At 37.2% G+C, this 20,169-nt stretch overlaps 1 protein-coding gene and 1 long non-coding RNA gene across 5 annotated transcripts in view; one reads left to right on the top strand and one right to left on the bottom strand.

Annotated features, from left to right (window-relative positions):
- Positions 1-250: 250 nt before the first annotated feature.
- On the bottom strand, positions 251-18,274 carry LOC119530004. The gene is made up of 3 exons (XR_005215991.1): positions 17,988-18,274; positions 6,590-6,725; positions 251-786 (listed from the first exon to the last, which is right to left on the bottom strand). It is a non-coding gene; the product is annotated as an uncharacterized LOC119530004 (long non-coding RNA).
- TLL1 (tolloid like 1) overlaps positions 17,903-20,169 on the top strand; it is a 205,666-nt gene continuing 203,399 nt past the window's right edge. For all 4 annotated transcript variants that reach the window (XR_005215990.1, XM_037830965.1, XM_037830968.1 and 1 more), the window contains exon 1: positions 17,903-18,407. Coding sequence is in view for 3 of the 4 variants with exons in the window: in XM_037830965.1 (XP_037686893.1) it covers positions 18,239-18,407 (169 nt within the window). In the remaining variant the exon portion in view is untranslated. The remainder of the gene's footprint in view (positions 18,408-20,169) is intronic.

The raw sequence follows: 20,169 nt of genomic DNA on the forward strand, positions 1-20,169 counted from the left end.
TTTACTTTAGTTGCTCTTTTTCACTTTAATTATTATTCTGGTTATTTTTGTGTGTGTGGTAATGAGGGTGTTGGGGATTGATTTTGGTGATGAATGTACAACTATGTAATGGTACTGTGAGCAATCGAATGTACGATTTGTTTTGTATGACTGTGGTATGTGAATATATCTCAATAAAATAAAAAAAAAAGTATACACCTTAAAAAAAAAAAAAAGTGTATCCCCCATGGCAGGCAAGTTTTGTGGTCTCCTTTTGGAATCATTCCTGAGGACTCAAAATCAAGCTTGACTCTCGTAGTCTTTCCAAAACTCTTAATCATGCAATTCCATCTAATCTCTTTCTGATTAGACAGAAAATTTCTGTTTTAGACAGAATGGTTTTGCATTTTCTGCAGTGGAACTCCAAATGCTACACTTCATCATCATGAATCTTTTTATTCCTAAAGAATTAGAAATAAACGGAGGATATCAGAAAAATAAAAATTTTGGTTGCTGCAATAAGGTAAATAAAAGAAAAATTGGAAATACATGAAATTGAGAATGAAAAGAGCATGAACTGTACAATCACAGAACAAAAATTATAATAAAACATATGTATGCATCCATGTTTATACTTTCAAATACTGATCAAACAAATTAAATGGACAACAGACTTTTCTAAGAAAAACTAAATCACCAAATTTCCTTCAAGATGTGATAAAAAACTGATTATCAATGACAGAATCCAGTATCGTGGGAAGACAGAGTATCATCTTTTTACAAAGGAATTCCCACTGATGGAAATATCTGAAAAAAAAATAAAAAAATAGTGAGATGAAATGAGACAACTTTAATTATTTAGGCTGCATTCTACTAGTCTCCAAAGTCTACAATATTCAGCACTCAGAAATATTTATAAAAGTAGCAGAAAACATTTTTAACTGATGAAAAATATGATATAAGCATCCAAAAGAGACTGAGCACTTGATTTATCTCATAGCAAACTTGGTATGTGATACAGCAAAATATCAAATGCTTATGGATGGATTCTATTTAATAGTTTAATAGAAGCAAATTTTTTCCCCATCCTATTGACATTGTCAAATGGAATGTACCTTTGAGTTCAGCTAACCAACATGGTAGATAATAAAATTACTTGAGAAGGGAGATAGGATATCTAGCATGTGACTTATGAATTTTAAATTAATATTTACTAACTGTTCTCTAATTATGAAGGAAGTAATTATTAAGAGCCTATTTAGCATTGTTCTCATGAGAGAAACATGAACCAGAAATAGAAAATACTGAACCAAGTTCAAAGACTTATACTTCATTTCTTTAGTCATCATGTTATATTGATATAGACATTTTGGATTTCCATAGCTCCAAATAATTATTACCTAGGTGACTATTACTACAGTGTAAAGGCAGAATTTGAGTCAGGTCAGAAACCACATCCTTTACATTTTATTCCACGCAATGCAGAACACAGCGCTGGTCCAGTTGAGTTAGAAATAAAATAAAACTGAATTTATTTCAAAGTTTTGATTTACTTTGTGGGTTGTGTTATTCAGAGAGCAATAAAATAACAACCAAAACAAAATTCTTAACATAATCATTTAATAGAATTAAGCCCATCACCAATTTCTCTCTGAGTAATCAGAGAGCTTCTGAGTGACCTAGTCTGTAGATGACGTAAGATGATGGCTACGTGAACATGAAGATGCTGTTGCGCTTTTCATCTCTATCCATTATACAGAAGAAAATGACTTTACCTTGATGCTTTTGTGAAGACATAGCTAAGCAATGCTGCTCCCAACTGACAGGCTTTAAGGTACCTCAAGTACTTTAGAATACTCATGCGCATTGTAAAAACTTGTGACATCTGAATACTCAGTCATTTAGAACTTGAATCAGAAACTTAAGGAGAAAATGCAAATATAACCAAAGAAAGTGAATACAGCTAAGGTTCTTATTGTCTGCCTGCCACTCATGAGGATCTTCAAGGTAACCACGGGTTACAATTAGTTTAAAAATGAGTTAAACAATCATTTGTAATCATTTTAATTGCTGTAATTCTGATGCTCAGTCTTAGTTTGTCAGGGCTGCTATGGGTGGCCTTAATAACAAGAAATCATTGGCTCATGATTTGGGAGGCCAAAAGTCCAACATCAAGGTTTTTTCTGTAGTCAAAGTCTAGAACCTTCTGGGGTAGCTTGCTACAATCCGTGGGACTCCTTGACTTGCATCTCTGCCTTCCATCACAAGGCTATCCCTCTCTCTTTGTGTCTGCTCTTCCAGTTTCTGCTGAATTCTGGCTCCAAATTTCTTCAGCTCATACAGGGCTCTAGTAAAACAGAGTAAGGCCCACCTTAATTCAGTTGGGCCACACCTAAATAGGATTTTAGAAGATTCTATTCATGGATGAGTCCACCCTTAATTGTTAATACATATTCAAAGTGTCCTATTTAGAAATGGATTCACATCCAGAGGAATACACATTAAGAGTAAGAACATGTCTTTCATTGGGCTACATAGTCCAATCTACCACATGATCCATGCTAACAAAATTTCACTAAAAGATTCAAGCAGCTGAAGTTTTAAAAATTCATATCAGCTTCCTGATTAGATGGCTCCTCATTCCATGCATTGTGTTTAGTTGAATTATGTTGGTTGATTAATTGGAATTACTTTTTCCAAAACAACATTTGAAATTAGACCTGTACTTGTAAATATGATGAAGAAAAAAGTAAAATCATTTTAAATCACTATTTTTTCTCATAATATTTTTGTGTAAATACTGAATTTTAAAAATTTTATGAATCTGGATCGATAAGAATAGTTCTGAAATTAGAATAACTATTTAGACAAAATTGACTTCTTTTAAAAAAAGAAGAAAGAAAAGCTAATTAGAGCAAAAAGGTACAATATGGCCAAATACAATCAATTAATTCTGTGCTTTATTGATAAACGAAATCAATCAGATATTTGTCAATACATGGATTGAGTTTATCCAATGGCATCTTTAGGGCATAATGAGAATCATCCCGTACTTAAATCTGTGAATAATTATATAATAATGATAATAATAATACATACAAATATATAAAATTGCTTAGTTATGCAACCATATTGCCACATTATATATATTATGTCATGTGTGTGAGTATAAATAATGCTTTGTATAAATATCTATAGGCATGTTTCTCAAAGAATGCTCCCTGGAATAGAAGTTTAAAATGTTTGTATTCAATTAAATTAAATATATTTCTTTACTCTGTGACTTCTTAGAGCCAATATAACAAAACTGATTGTGTATGTATAAATATATATTATCTATTGTAAATACAAAGACAAGATTTATTTGGTCAAGGAATCCAAACTTTTTTTCAAGAAGCATTTTTTCCTCATTTTTTAAAAAGTAGAGGACCTGTAGGTTTACAGAAAACCATGCATAAAATAGAGAGTTTCCATAAACACCTTCCTTTACATGCATTTTCCCTATTATTGCCATTTACCATTAATGTGGTAATGTTGTAACAATAGATTAACCAATATTATTAAAATTATATTATTAACTATAGTCTATAGTTTACATTAGTTTTCACTCTTTCTCTTTTACATTGCTATGATTTTTTAATACTTTTTTATTCTGGTTACATATATACAACCTAAAATTTCCCATTTTAATAACTTTCAAACACACAATTCAGTGTTGTTAATCACATTCACAATGTTATACTATCATCACCGCCATTCATTATACAGACTTTTCCATCACCCCAAACAGAAGCTCTTCACACATGAAGCATTAACTCCCCATTCCCTGTTCTACCACCATCCCTGCCCACATGTAACCTGTATTATAGTTTCTGATTCTATGAATTTGAACATTATGTAATTTAATATAAATTAGTTCATACTCTATTTGTCCTTTTGTGTCTGGCTTATTTCACTCAACCTAATATCTTCAAGGTTCAATCACATTGCAGCACCTATCGAACATCATTCCTTTTTTATGACTGAATAATAGTCCATTGTTTGTATTTACCACATTCTGTTTCTCCATTCATCTTTTGATGGACACTTGGATTACTTTCAAATTTTGGCAATTATCAATAATGCCACTAAGAACATCAGAGTACAAATATCTATTTGAGTTCCTGCTTTCAAGTGGGATGGATTGTCAGGGCATATGGTAATTCTATACCTAAGAATTAAGGTCTTCTTTAATTTCTTTTGGCAATGTTTTGTAAATTTCCATGCACATGTCCTTCCTGAGAAACTACCAAAATGTTTTCCACAGTTGCTGTACCATTTCACATTCCCAACAGTGAATGAGTGCTTCTGTATATCCACATCCTTTCCAACAGCTGTTATTTTTCATTTTTTTAAATAGTAGCATTCCAGTGGGTGAGCAATGGTATCTCCTCGTGATTTTGATATGCATTTCACCAATGGCTAATGATGTTGAGCATCTATCTTTTCATGTGTTTCTGGCCATTTGTAAATCTTCTTTGGAGAAATGTCTCCTCATGTCTTTTGTCCATTTTTAAAAACTAGGTTGTCTGTCTTTTTGTTGTAGAATTGTAAGATTTCTTTATATATTCCGGATATTAAACCTTTATTAGATATGTGATTTCCAAATATTTTCTCCCCTTGTCTAGGATGTCTTTTTATTTTCATGATGAAGTCCTCTGGAGCACAACAGTTTTTAATTTTGATGAAGTACCATTTACCTATATTTTCTTTTGTTGCTCATGCATTGGTGTAAGGTCTAAGAAACCACAGCCCAACAAAAGGTCCAGGAGATGTTCCCTATGCTTTCTTCTAGGAGTTTTACAGTTTTAGTTTTGATATTTAGGTCTAGGATCCATTTTTGAGTTGGTTTTCATATACGGTGTGAAGTAGGGGTCTGCTTTCATTCTTTGGCAAATGGATAATCAGTTTTCCCGGCACCATGTATTGAAGAGACTATTCTTTCTCCATTGAGTGGACATGGTACCTTGTGAAAATCGTTTCTAAAAACTACCTTTGTAAAAATCATAGTTTATTTCTGAACTCTTCATTTGATTCTGTTGGTTTACATGTCTGTTCTTCTGTGAGTAACATGTTGTTTTGATTATGATAGCTTTGTAATAAGTTTTAAAATTGGCGTATGAAGCCTCTAACTTTGCTCTTTTTTTCACAAGATGTTTTTGGCTATTCAGGGCCATATAAATTTGACGATTGCCTCTTCCACTTCTGAAAAGAAGGCTGTTTGGATTTTGATTGGGATTGTGTTGAAGATGTAAGTCATTTTTGGTAGAATTGGCAGCTCAACATTATTTAGCTTTACAATCCATGAATGTGGAATGTCCATCCATTTATTTAGGTGTTCTTTAATTTCTTTTGGCAATGTTTTATAAATTTCTATGTACAAGGCCTTTACATCCATGGTTAAATTTATTCCTAGATAATTTATTCTTTTAGTTGCTTTTTGTAAATGGATTTTTTTTTCTTGATTTCCTCTTCAAATTGTGCATTACAAGTATATAGAAACACTATTGATTTTAGAGTGTTGCTCTTGTATCTCACTACTGTGCTGGTTTTTTTTTTGTTTTGTTTTGTTTTGTTTTACTAACTGTAGTAGATTTGTTGAGGATTTTTCAGGATATTCTCCATATAGGATCATGTCATCTGTAAATCAGGAAAGTTTTACTTCTTCCTTTCCAATTTGTATGCCTTTTTTTTTTTTTTTTTCTTGTCTAGTTCCTCTGGTTAGAACTTTTAGTACAATTTTGAATAGCACTGATATCAGTGGGCATTCTCATTTGCCCCTAATGTTAATAGTTATTGGTTTGTTAGAATCTATTTCTTCTTGATTCAGTTTAGTTGTTTGTGTGTTTCTAGGAATTTGTCCATTTCATTTAGGTTTTCTAATTTGTTGGTGTACAGTTGTTCATAGTATTTTCTTATAGGCCTCTTCATTTCAGCCAGGAGCTAGCAAAAACAACTTGACTAAATATAAAAATATCACCTTTCACAGTATTTGCAAATCAGCTCTTTGTTGGCTCGTGCTATCCTTCAGGCTTTAGCCCTCCTACCAAGATCAGCCTAAGGCAAAAGTTTGGGGTCCTCTCCATCTTTTCAGCATCCATGTCTTGTCCTGGGCATGCAATTGTGGCCTTAGGAATTCCCATATTTGCAGGAATCTGAATGCCTTCTCCACTTCTTATATAATAGGCTTTCTCCCACTCTTGGGTGCTCTATTGTATGTTTTGTGAACCTGGTAGTCCTTTGCCCCAATAATCTTTGATAGAATTTTTTCTTACATTGCTTTAGCTGTGAGCAAGCTGCTTCTGCCTGCAGGGCAAGTTCTGGGAGGGTGAGTCAGTGCCAAGTGTCCTGGTTCAGTCCTTCAGGCTTCCACCTGATAGAGTAGCACTGACATACAGACACCTCAGGATTCATAGAAGGGCTATTCTGCTCCCTCTGGAACAGGAACCCACAGAGGGAGTGAAGGCTGATGACACACAGGACCAGAATGGGGTTAGGGGAGGAGCCAACGAGTGTGCCACAAGTTTTCTCTTATGGTTTTTAAATTGTGTTTCCTTGTTTTGGCACTTACCTAGTTGTAGCAACCTTTTAACTATTTCCCAAGTTCTGAGGAAGATGGCTCTTCAAGTTGTTGCTGGTTGTTCAAGGATTCTGTGGGGGAAAGGAGCCCTGGAGAATCTTATGCCAAAATATTGGTCAACTGGAGTCTGTAATCAAGAAGTATTTTTTACTGAATCCGTGTTTTTTTCAACATCCTTAAATGTTACATCACTAAATAATAGGTATGGAGTGTTCCAGTTTTTCTAAATGAGGGTTAAATTTATGATTTCCATAGCAACAGTAGTTCTGAAAAAAAATAAAGTTTAAGAATGGAATTCACTTTAAATGAGTACTATTTGTTCCAAATGTTCTCATCCAAATAATGCATTAATATGTAAACTTTTATTATCAATGGGCATGTAAAAATACAGAAAGTTATAAAGTATATTTGAAACATGGGAAGAAATATAAGGTTACTTTCCAAGGCAAGACTTAAATATAATATATTCTGTATTTGTATTATGAATTAAATAACTCTTTAGGGTTTACTCAGGCTAAAGAGGATAGACAGAAGTTGGAGATCATCAAAGGAATCAGAAAGCTGCTTGATTGTTCCTCCAGTATTTAGAACCACCACATGTAGCACCTCTTACAAAATTTCTCCTCTCAGTTCATAAGGTAAAGGCGATCATTTTTCATACAGTATCAAATAATTCTTTGTTTGTCATGTAAGATATTTATTATACTCTATTAAGTTATACCTGTGGTTCACCTTATTAGATTTTACATCCAGTCAGGGTGGTGACCATGTGTCATTCATCTTTCTGTGTCTATTTTACACTGTATATATATATATATATATATACACACACACACACACACACACACACACACACACATACATACATATACATACATATATATATATATATATATATATACACATTTACCTCAATCAATTAGGCATCATTATAAAAGTTATAGTTATTACAACTAATCTTTTCAGACTAAGCTGCATGCCAGTTACTGAACTATGTGCTTTGAGAGTTAAGGTCATGTTATTCTCACTCATACTTTATGTGCCAATTTATGTATTTATGTTTTGCATTAAATGCAATAAATGATTCCATATCTTAATTTCAGAGAATAACATTATACTTTATAACATCAATTAAAATATGGTATAATTCTTCTATTTTAAAATTTGAGTATATAATCTATAAAAAATACTGTAAAACAAATGTCAAAGACTGTCCACTTTTAAGTATTTTTAATATGTAGAAGGGGCCCATTATTTTCTTTTTTTCTTTGAAACAATTCATATTTGTCATTGGACAGTTCATTGTTTTTCCTTTTTTTTTATATGTATGCATTTTCATTTCCTTCAATGTAATAATTCAAGGTTCTCTAATGATTGTAATGGAATGTCTAGAAAATTTGAGGAAAATTTTCTGAAGGTATTTATGTTTAGGTATTTTCAGTCTCTCAGATCTGAATTAACTCTGTGACGTAGAAAAAGAAAAGTATTCTATGAGCTCTTCTGATGTATGTTTCTGGCTTTCATCACAGTTCCTATAGGGACCCAGTCTGAACAAGGAAATTTATGTTTGCTGGCAACTTCTGGTTCTCACTAAGGTCGCAGGATGTCAAAATACTGACCAGCCAATAAGGACACCACTGCCAACCGTAGTATGCATAAAGTATCTTCTTTGTACAGTCTAGGTAATACCTCAGACAGTGAGCCAACAAGAACTCAATACTTTTAACAAGCTAGATCCAGTTAGTGGCCTGACTCATGCACCATTTCTGTCTTTGAAATTAAGAGCTTCAATGCCACGTAGTCTTTGAAGTCCTAGTAGAAAAACAGGATATGAAGGATGAGTATAACATTCTCAAGAACAATGCTTCAACATAGTTAATATTATCTGATGAATTAGTTTATTATTGTTTTCCCCGTTATGAAGTTTTAGAGATATTTAATTCGTGTCCCAATCAATGTTATAAATTCAACATTTACGAAACACAAAATCAATATTTCTTTATGAGTTTCAGTTAACTGTATTGCTAATAAAGTAGGTAATATTGACCTATTCTTTACTTAATACATTTTACTTTAATACACTTAATATGCTTTAGTAGGCTCCATGTGCAAATATTTGTATTCCTTTGGTAATATTAGTTTTCAGCTTTCATCATACACATATACATCAAAATAGTCAATGATGTGGAGCTCATGCTTTTAATGTTTTGCCCATCACATTAACTAGAATATTGATAAAACATAATAATGCTTAAAACACATGCAAAACATCTCTCAAAATTGTAGTATAAAACTGTTGACTGTAAATCCTCAGGAGAACTTTTAAATGAAAAAGTCATTTTCCCTGAGATGAGTGGTCTGCTTAATTGTTACTATTATGGAAAAATATATTATGAAAATCAGAGGGAAAAAACAGATGTACATTTTTGATAGAAATTCAAAACCCACAGATAATTTTACAGCTCCAAAAACTGTTCATCATTTCAGCCTATAATAATTAACATACAAAAGAAGAAACAATTAATTTTACAATAAAAAGTTCTGTTTAGCTAAATTAAAAATTATATGATTTACTTTGATGTGTTTTATTTTGGGGAATAATTTATAAAAAATAACTGAGGTACTGAGGTCAAAGCAGTAAATGTCAATTTGTTAGGAACAAGTTAATTTTCAGGGGTAGGAAGAACCTACAATAGAAACTGGTCTACTTTGACCTTATATTCTTTGTACTGTTACCATCATCAACAGGCACATGTTCTATTTTATTAAGAGCGTCTTATTTCATGATAATTTTATTTATCTTTTGGGAGCATGTGCTGTGAACTGAAGCATCTATATGCTGGATTATTAGAATAAAAATGGCTAAATAAAAGGTATGCCTACCTATTGAATTAATTGCTCTAATAATTGCTTTCCTGTTTTACTAGTAATTAAAAGCAAACAGCTTCAGGTTCTCTGCATGTGGTCTGATGATTTCAAAAGAGCAGGCTATAAACTTTGCTCGATTTTAAAGCCAAAGGCAAGACAATTTCCATTTCTCATAGCAATTATTATAGAGCAAGAAAACAAAGGAGAACTAACTCATTTTTTACAGGTTATCTAGAACAGTTTAAACCTTTGTTATTCCTTTTTGAAATTATTAAAGTGTTTTATTTTTAAAAGGGTGCTGTTCTTAGAAATTGTTCCAGCCAAAGGATTTAATTACTTTTTATGTTGATGTTGGAACCACAACTAATGAGCATACTTTAAAAAAAACATCTTTTTGACGGGTAGTGAGACAATAAGATAGTAAACCTTCTGAATCTTTGTGTACCACCAGAATACTTAATTGTGAGAAGTGAGATATGAGGCACAGACTTACAAATGAACCAGGACCTCAGCTCACAAATGGTGATGTTTTTAGAGCAGTGGTAATAATTTAGAAAGCCCTGGGTATAACCTTCTATTAAATACATGCAAACAACAGTAGAAAACTAATAAATTATCCAGAAATGTCAGTACTTACCCTCTAGGAAAAACTGAAAACACCATGCTCATTTTCATCTGAAATAGATAGCTAATTGAAGATGAGGCATGCTTTCAAAACTTTGGGCAATTAGCTTATAACCCAGCTCTTGTATACACTCTGGCAAAAGGAGCATGGCTATTCTAATGCTCTACTGAACTGTGAGACATTTGGAATCTACTGTTAGGACAGGTGATATCCCTGGCCCAACTGTGTCCTGCTCTGTTTAAAGTTGTTTTTGTTTTGTGTTTGTTTGCTTTTTTGGTTGTCAGACAGAGTAAATCTGAATGAAAGCTTCCCCAGGAGGTGAGGAAAAAGAAAAACATGAAGGAAATTGCCCCCTATGACTAGTAGCAACTTCAGCTCAAGTTTTAAAAGTTGGTTTGCTAGCCTGGAGCAAACCATATTCACCTATTTTAGGGACCATTAGTTAATGTTGTTAAAGTGCTTTGAAGATGAAAAGCAATATGTATAAATATATATAAACACACTTCAGTTGTTTCATATTGATTGGAGGTTGGTTTTATAGTGCAAACCTATTGCTTTAGTGGTGGAAAAGTGACCCAAAGTGTATTGTAATGCCTGAAGATAAAGTCCAAGGTCATTAATTATTGCCACCTGAAAGCCCAGCACAGAATTCAAAATAAATTTGCACTGCCCCTGGAACCAGGCCCATAGCAAAATGGAGAGTTTGGAAATACTCACAGAAAAACTAGTGTTCAAGGGCAGCTGCATAATTTAAACAGTTACATGAGTTATAAAATAACTTGGTGATTTTAGAATGCATCATAAAAATGAAGTCTCACAAGTTTTAAATATATGTCAACCAATTACCCAACAATTTATTGAAGAGATTAGTAAATAGTTCAGCTTTTAAATTTAACTCATTTCAGCAAAATATGTTTTTATTTACTGCTTACTAAAAGATGTTTGCTTTAATAAACCTAGACTTCAGAAATTTATTTTGAGACAATAAATTAAGAAAGTTAGTAATAGGGTATTATTATTATTTGGACATTGTTGGGGAATGGAAAGGAGAGATGGAATCCTGAAATAAAGAGTCCCATTATTTAATACAAGCATTCGTCTTTTCCAGTCTCCCTTCACATTCTCTTTTTCCCTGGGAAGGAAAAATCTTGTTTTTTTCCAACTGTTTCATAAAATACTCTTTACAAGTTTCCTTTCAGAGTCCTTGACTTGATTGTTCATGCTCTCTTAGGTATTTGTTATTATAAGGTGTGGGAACTACATAACCAATGGGCCTTGTCATATGCTAGGCTCCATACTAAGTGGTTTAAGTTCTTGATGTGTTTTGCATCACAAAATAACCATATGAGGTAAGCATTTTATTTTAAAGTTGAGAAACATCGAGCTAGGAAAGGTTAAGTGTCAAAAGACATCTAACAAATAGAACATCCAGGATTCAAACACATTTTCAGACTCCAAACCTTTATGTGAAATATATAGAATTTTAGAATTAATTTTCACTATTATTCTAGTGTTCAATGTTTTCAGTGATGGAATATTAAAATATTACTTAGATTACTCAATTACTTTTTGCACTTAGTATGTGTGAAGTATGTTGTGGGATTCGTGCAAGGACAATTCATGGCCTCTATCCTCTATGAGATAAATAACTTGAATGCAAAGCTGAGTAGAGGAATATGTGTCTAGAATATAACCTAGGGAGACAGAAAAGATGCAATGACAAAGTAAGGCTACACCTAAGACTTGAAGGAAGAATGGACTTTCGCTGTGGCTAGAGGCTCTTGGTGATTATCAAGTATGAGGACACTCACCCCACAGTGTGTCAGAATATTGGCAGCACTGTAGGTCCCAAAGAGCTGCCAGCTGAAGGAGCAAGTGGAGGGTCAGAGGTTAGGAAGTGACAGGAGCATGCTCGTGAATGACTCACTCATTCCAACTGCTATTCCCTATCTTCAAAATACCATAAGACCATAAAAATGTTGGCAAGTGATCGAACTGGATAATGATATCTTGTGGAGTTCTGCCATTCCTTTCTCACGAGAAGCTGGTGCTGCATAATTGTTTTATTTTTTAAATTAAGTCATTCTCTTTGCATTGGAAATATATAGTATGTTTTATCAAAGGCTTCAGTGTCTATTTTTTAATCTTCATGAAACAAGTAGAAAAATGAAATAGAAATTTCATTTTATAGGGAAGTTGCATAGTAAAAATTGGGGGACCTATCTAAATGGTCAAAATATGAAAATATTAACACAGCACTATGTTAGGTAAATTAAGGGACAGAAAATGGCCAGTTGAGAGGTGTTCTAGATGTCAGTCATTAAAGTATATTATTGAAAAATTTATGAACAATCCTGGTAATGTCACCTAAGTCTATTTCAATTTGATAGTTTCTGCATTAGTAAATTTTTCAAATAAAACTGTTTGGGTTTTATTTAAACTGTGCCAGGTGTGTTTGTGTGTGTGTGCATGTATGTGTATGCTAAATTTCCTGTCTGATAGTGGAAATACTATAATGTATAGGCTTTCCCATAGATCACCGGAAAAAGAGCAATTAATAATAATAATTACCTTTTATAGGTGCTTAAACCTCCAAGGAAGTACATTACATGCATTAGCTTATCTAATTCTCATTTTGACCCTATTAGGGATGAATTTCATTTGTTTCAAAAATTAGGAAAATGAAGGGCAGGGAAGTAATTTGCACAAGGCAAAACAGCTACTAAATAATGGAGTCAGATTTAAAACTTTTCTTTCTGCTGCTGAAGCCTGTGCTCTTGATAGGTTTGTCCATTGCTTTTCTCCAGCAGTGTTAGAGTGGGTTGCTCTGCCTCACACTTACATCATTCAGGTGAAAGTGAAGGAGGAGAAGGCTCCTTACAAGTGGTATATTCAGATGGGCCAGCAATAGCTTATGTTTTTAGAACGTTAAGATGATAATAGTTACCAAAAGGTCACTATGTACTAGGCACTGTTCCAAGCACATCAAATATGTTAACTAATTTCTTATGATAACTCTATGAAATATTATTATCCCTAAAATTATCCCTGTTTTATGGATGAAGAAACTGAGGACACAGGAATTTAAAAAAAAGTGAGCCCAAAATTATCAAACTAGTAAGTAGAGAGCTAGGATTTGAATCAGGAACCGTTTCCAAGCCTCGTGCTCTGTGCCTCCCTGGGTTGGTCTTAATGGGACAAGAATGTGGAATTAGTAGAGGAGCAGAGGTTATGCAATTGAATATTTATTAGTGGACCTGAACCGATGAGTCTCATCAGGTTGGAAATGGGAAGATCCCCTTTCTACTCCCTCCCATTCTCCCCATTTTGCTTTGGTAAACCTGATGCCGAATGAAGAGTACAATCATTTCCAGACGTCCTTAGGCAAAAATATATGGTTTCTGAACGCACAAGTCAGTGGATCATCTGGAGACTTATTTAGTAAGTAACGCTTAAACAAGGAAACAAACCAAAAGTGCTAACAGGAAATAGATGCAGTTTCTGTGTCCAAACATAGCCCTTTCTGTATTCTGAACTGTAAATGAGTCTGGGTGATAAGTAGGTAAGGGAAGGAATATGTTGTGGTATAGTTGTGATGGAAGTAACAAAAAGGGTAGCTGCCCACAGACATTGTGGGGTAGGGGGCATAGGAATTGAATTATATCGATGTTTATCAAGCATCAGCTAACAAGAGTATCACCTTCATGTGCCACCTTAATTATTTACTTAATTTTGTAATGCACGTAACTTATTTTTTAACCTAGGCATCATTATAAGAAATACACATGAAATTGCAAAAGTTTTAACAATTTATTTTTCTAATATATACCCATATATGTAACTATTAAAATTTAAAAAAATGTTGATGACTGTATTACCTAAAATTATCTCATATACAATTATCAGTACTTTAAGTATCATACTTTGGGGCAGTGAACTAGAATTAGAAGATGCTGTGTAGAATTGATCAGGGCTGAGACAGAGCCTATAGTGGGAAGATGATAAAATAATGCCATATGAAGCCTATAGAGTCATGTCAGGATGAGATGAAAGGGGAAGACAAAGGGTCTGGAGTAGCTAAAAGTCATAAAAACAAAGAATGCCCCCCAGTGAGGGAATAGTAGAGATAGAAGTTAGTACAGTAACCCACCAGGGAATAACCAGAAACTCTTAGCTCAATGGATTCTGGGACCAGAATCCATTGCAGAAGGAAAGCTGTCCCCTTCTCTCCCCCTGCCCTCCACCCCAAGGAAGTCTGTCTGTCTAACCGTCTCTCTCCCTTTCTCTCTCTCTCTCTAAACAAAGTCCTCTTCATTAACACCGATGTTATGAAGCAAATATTGCCCTTTGCTCCCCTTTCTTCATTCTCTTTCTGACACTATATTTGTTACTTGGGACATAGCAATAAGGACAGATTTTGATTGAATGTATTGCCATTCTAATTAGCGAAAGTTAGAGGTATCCGCAGTGGTGATATATAACGTAACGCGATATAAAAATGCTATAGAATGTAAGATGTATATAAAAAGAAAGGAAGATGTGGAAGTCAAGCCTATGGATGCTCCAAGAATCATCTCTTCATTTAAAAGTATTTGAACAAGATGCACATAGATTAATTCAGAAGAACTGAATTAGTCTATAAAGCAGGATTTTTAAAAATTTTAAAGTAATAGGCTGAACCACATGAAATGGCCATATTTATCTGTTTTGACATAAAGAGAAGACAATTTCAAAAGAGTCAATCTATATGCACACTATTTGGTTAACAGTTTAACAGTTTTTACTGCAGAGGAGGGTGGTGTGAGACTATGAGACGGGATAAAAGGAAGACACACTTTATTCCATATACTTCTGAATTATTATTATTTTTACAAGGGTGAGGTGGATATATTCATGTATTACATCATTTCGTAACAAAAATCAAACCCAGCTTATTACAAATTGACTAGGTTAAAAAAAATAGACATTTCTAGTTGGTATATTTACAAGGCAAGTTTATTTTAATTACTGTGATAGCAAATAGGATACAGAAATTGGTGTCTAGGATGCCTCTTGCTCCAGTTATCTTGGGTGGCGCTAGTCCCTAGGATTGCTAGGAGACCCTGTTTCAAGCCAGAGCTGATCACAGGAAGTTGCCAGCTAGAAGCAAAGGTGACGTCAGTGCATGCCTTTCCGAGGAAGTCTCCTTCTCTCTGTCTTTTAATCTTCCTAAGGAGATTGGATTCCCAGACTGTACATTTCTGTGAGTACACTATGACAGAACACTCAACTCCCATCTCATGTGAATATTCCTACAAATTTGTATTCTCATGGACAGGGCAGAAATCGATTTTTTGTTTGCAATCACAGTAGCCATAGAAATAAATGACATTCAAAGGCAGGCATTTTAGTTTTATAAACTTAGCGCTATATTTAATAAATATTTTAAAATAATATATAAGACAAATCAGAGGTTGAGGCCGAGAATATTGTGACAGTCTCTGCAAGCTTTTGGCTATAAAAGAACATTTCTATATTTTTACTTGAGGTTCTACTATGTTAATCATTCTAACTCACTGGATTACAACTTTACAATGATACATTCTGAAAGGAAAACATAATAGGTGTCATTATACAATGAGTGGATGTTCCTACATGGTACTGTTTTTCTTTGGACAAATGAATGAAACATATTCATTCCTGAAAAGTAAATGATGGTTAGGCAAACTCTAGGTACAAACTCTTGCAAACCTACATTTGCTGAAATAGTCTAAGGAGATGTTTGCAAGCTTTTAGAGTAAGGAGGTGCACTGGGGCACTTTAAATGCCTGGGGTGGGGTGTGGGAATACTATCAGCAGCTTAAGAGCAGGGATCCTCTAAAGGATATTTGTATTTCTTAGGCTTTCAGATGGGCTAAGCAGGATACATTCTTGTTTAGTCCTGCACTAGAGCAATATCATATTAATTATGCAAGCTTTAATTTTTTTTTTTTTTTGGACAGGTAAAAGAATTTGAGAATGACTCAGCAAAAAAATTTCAAAACCAAATATCTTTATCTGTTTATTGAACATGTTCTTTTCAATTCTGCTGTATACTCCATGTCTTAAGGTTGAAAGTTTGAGAAGGGAAGCTCCATCACTGCAGTGGGCATCTGAGGAAGCCCCAGTTTTGCTAGGAACATTGAATCAGTTGCATTCTACCAGTCCTCCTATCCTTGTATCTTTAGCTTAAGTTGGAAAGAGTTGATACTTCTTCATGACTAGCTTCTTAGTTTTCTTTTTAGAAATGTAATAAAATCTGGTCAAATTTCCTAACCAAAGACTGGCTCTATCTTTCAAAGGTGTGTGTGTTCACTCCTTCAGTTTCCTCTTTGCTTCCCGACTTCCTTCTAGCTGAAATTGTGTGTTGAGGGAGCATTTAAATGTTAAATAAAGAGGGAAAGGCAACAGGAGAATTTTTTACAAGCCCCTGCTTAAGTGACAGTTAAAGATTTAGCTGGAAAAGGGAAGGCCCCTAATCGCTCCTCTCTTCAAAGTTTAGGGAAGAGAAGTCAAGTCTCACCTATTTTGGAAACTACTTGCAGATGTGGGAAAACCTCGGAATTGCTCACAACAGGGGTTTTGCAGGGATTTCCTTTGCTTTTTTCCCCCCACCTCCCCCGTTTCCCACAACCTGTGTTTGTCCTGATTCTGCTCGGCTGACGTGTTTTACCTAGCTAGTCATGCTGCCAGGTTTTACACACGCACCTCCGAAAGAATAAAACAATTGGAGCCGATTGATGCAGAGCAATTCTGGGCATGGATACCCGAAATGTCGCAGAAAATTTGCTTCCTGAGTATTCCTTCCAACTTCCCTTCATGAGCCCATGCGCCAGCCCATCAGCAAGGTCTTAGCGTTTCCTGCTGCTGCAATGTGTAACTTGATTTTGCTTTTTTTTTTTTTTTTCCTAATTGCAGTTCTGAGGATCTTGGTTCTTGGCAGAACTTTGTTGGTTAGGGCACTTTTCAAGTAGTCTATTTCCTTACCTAAATTGCGGAGGCTCAGGCATTTTTCCTCCTCTCCCGGGTTGCACTAAGGTTAAACTGCAGTAAAGGAAAGAAACACACACTCGCTGTTTATTGGGGTGGGGGGTGGGCGGATAAAGATTTGCAGTTAAATTATCACGATCCCTCGCGCCACCCCCGGTCTGGCACTCTCAAGTGACACGTACATCATCTATTAATTGCTGTTCGTGGACGCAAATACATAATATATTCATTTTTATCTTTGGTAAAATATAACTGGAATTGTCTGAGCGCTCTTGTCTGTTTGTTTGTATAAGGCTATCAAAAGAAGTCAGAGAGGAGGCTGAGGCCCGGATCCTGACCCTGATTGTATGAATAAGTAAGCAGGATGCTAGTGATTGGGTTAGATGCTGCGAAGATTTTTTTTTTTTTTTTTCAAGTTAGGAAGAGGGTAAAAGACAGCGGTGAAGGGTGGAGGGTAGGGGACAAACCGTGTATCCCCAAATCCTCACACTTGCTCTCCTTGCAGTTAGTTGCTTTGCTCGCTTCTGCAAGCTTTTTTAAGGTCTCGCGGCGCAGAAATGACTGCCCCCCCACCCCCTTCCACGGTCTCCCCTTTCAGTTCAGATGTGCTGATGTGCAGACCGGATTCATCTTCCCCGAGCGGCGGCGGCGGCTGGCGCAGGAGGCGGCGGCTCGCGCTCGGCTGCCGGGTCCTGGCGGCGGCGAGCACACGGAGCGGGAGCCCGAGCTCAGGCGGCAGCTGAGCCCGCGGGGCGCGGCTCCAGGAGCCGCGGCCGCGGGAAGTTCGGCGGCTCGAAGGACGACCTGGCAGGCTGCGAGTGCCCGCACCACCAGAGCCCACTTTGCCGGCAGCTGCCCCTCCCTGTCCCCCGGAGCCGAGCTCCTTACCTGCCCTCCGCCCACCCGCGGGCCCGCCGCCAACTTCTCCGTACAACTGGGGGTAACCGGCAGTTCTTGCTTCCTCTTCTGTCCCGAAGGCATCTGCATGTCTCCGGACACCTGAACACTCCACTCTGGTCCCACCGAGGAGACTCCCAGTGGGGAAAGGAGCACCGGTCTCCCTCGATCAGCACATCAGCCCAGATCGCGGACTCCTCACCTCCTGGTCCCGTCCCCTCCTTTTCCTGCGGGGGAGGAGGATGGGGTTGGACACGCTTTCCCCGAGGATGCTCGTGTGGCTGGTGGCCTCGGGGATTGTTTTCTACGGGGAGCTGTGGGTCTGCGCTAGCCTCGATTATGATTACACTTTTGATGGGAACGAAGAGGATAAAGCGGAGACGATAGACTACAAGGACCCGTGTAAAGCCGGTAAGTGCCTCTCCGGGTTGGGACCGTGGCGTGCCGGGGGCCGCCGTGCCGGATTGCCGATGGGTGGCGGTGGGAGCTCACCTGTTTCCTTCTCTCCCTCTCCAGCCTCTCCGCCGCTCCTCCTTCTTCTCCACCTCCTCCTCTCCTTCCCACCCCTACCCCTCACCACCCTCAGCCTCTAAAGGGCAGCCGCCGCAGCCCGAGTTCACTGAAGTTCTGTGCTAGTGGAATGGAATGCCAAGCTCCCGTCTTCTCAGTTTGGGAAAAAACGGCCTAGACTTCTGATCTCCCTCTTCCCTGCCCCTAACAACGCTGAACAAGTTATAAAACAGCTGGCTGCCATAGGTTTCAAATTCCAACACCCAGAGATCGTATGCATCTGCAGGAGGCACCTCTCCTCTGTACTGGGTGCGGCTCCTCCGCAGCCAGCTGAGACGGAGCGGGCAGCGTTCGCCAAAAGGCGGGCGGAGATGGCATTGCTACCTGGGATACCTTCGCTTTCTCTCCTGCCCTGGAACTTCAGGTGTGGTTTCCAGACTAGAAGGGAGTTTTGACAACCTTGGAAGTTCTCACACTATATGGAGTCTCAAGTATTTGCCCACTTAAAATAAACCTATATATATATGTTTATATAAACACAACAAAAAAAAACACCACGTTGCTACCCCATTCAAACTTATGCCTTCCTTCTGCGGACACCGCCGGGAGTGGCAGTTGGACCGGCATTGCCTCTGAAGCCCAGCGTTTCCTCGCAGTGTCCGTGAGTGCCCCAGGTCCCTCCCCTCCCCTCCACGCTCCCCGCGCGGCTGCTCGTCTCTCCTCCCGCTCCCGGAGGCCGTTCCCTCCGCCGCAGTCGCAGGTCCGAGTCGCACGTGCAGTGCCCGGCGACCGCGTGAGCGCAGCGCTGGGGACGCCCCGCCCCGCCCCGGGTGTGGACGGGGTTCCGGGGCCCCTGGCCTTATGCGGTGCTGCGCTGTGGCTAAAGTGACCCGAGGTCAGTGTCGGCTCAAGACTAACTTCGGAGCAGTTTGTTGGGATGGGTTTAGGAGAGTTGTTGGTACCTCTTGAAGGTACCTCTTGAAATGTGTCGCATCTCAAGAGTTGTGGCCTTTAGCGAGGCGCGCAGGAAAGGAGTGAGTCTTATAGCCAATGTATCTACACCGTTCCAGACCCTGTGCAGGGTTGGGCGGCCCGTGATGGGTGTTTCTGTCCTTCCATAGCTAGATAAACATCAGCCAGGATGGCAAAAGAAGGGAAATGCTGGAAATTCCCTTGTTAGTTTTTACCTTTGATGGCGCACTGACCTGACATAGAGGGTGTGTTTTATGTTGGCGTTATCAGAACATGCTTGGTGCACTCATCCTGCAGATACTTATTCAAAATTCAGAGTATCTTGGCAGAAACTTGTCAGTCTGGAAGTTAGAATTCTAATGTGATTCAGTTTTGCCCTCCTATCACCTTTAACACAATCTTTTTTTCCCATTAAGTTTTTTGCATCTTCCCAGATGATTGGGAGGGCAGAAACGCTATCCTGCTATGGTGGTTGACTAATAGTTAGGCAGTCAGAATATGTGTTTTTTTGCTTTTTCTTAAAGCTTTAATATTTTGGATAATGTACTTTCTTATTTGTGATAAGATAGAAGTGAAATATTAACATACCATTTTTAAAGATTATCTGGGAAAATATGTATTTTGATGCTCTGTTGTGTGAAAAATTCAGTTAACTATCATGAGGAAAGCAGGGCATATTCATTAGTCCAAT

This window comes from Choloepus didactylus, chromosome 3 (assembly GCF_015220235.1).
Source record: "Choloepus didactylus isolate mChoDid1 chromosome 3, mChoDid1.pri, whole genome shotgun sequence".
NCBI lineage: Eukaryota > Metazoa > Chordata > Mammalia > Pilosa > Megalonychidae > Choloepus > Choloepus didactylus.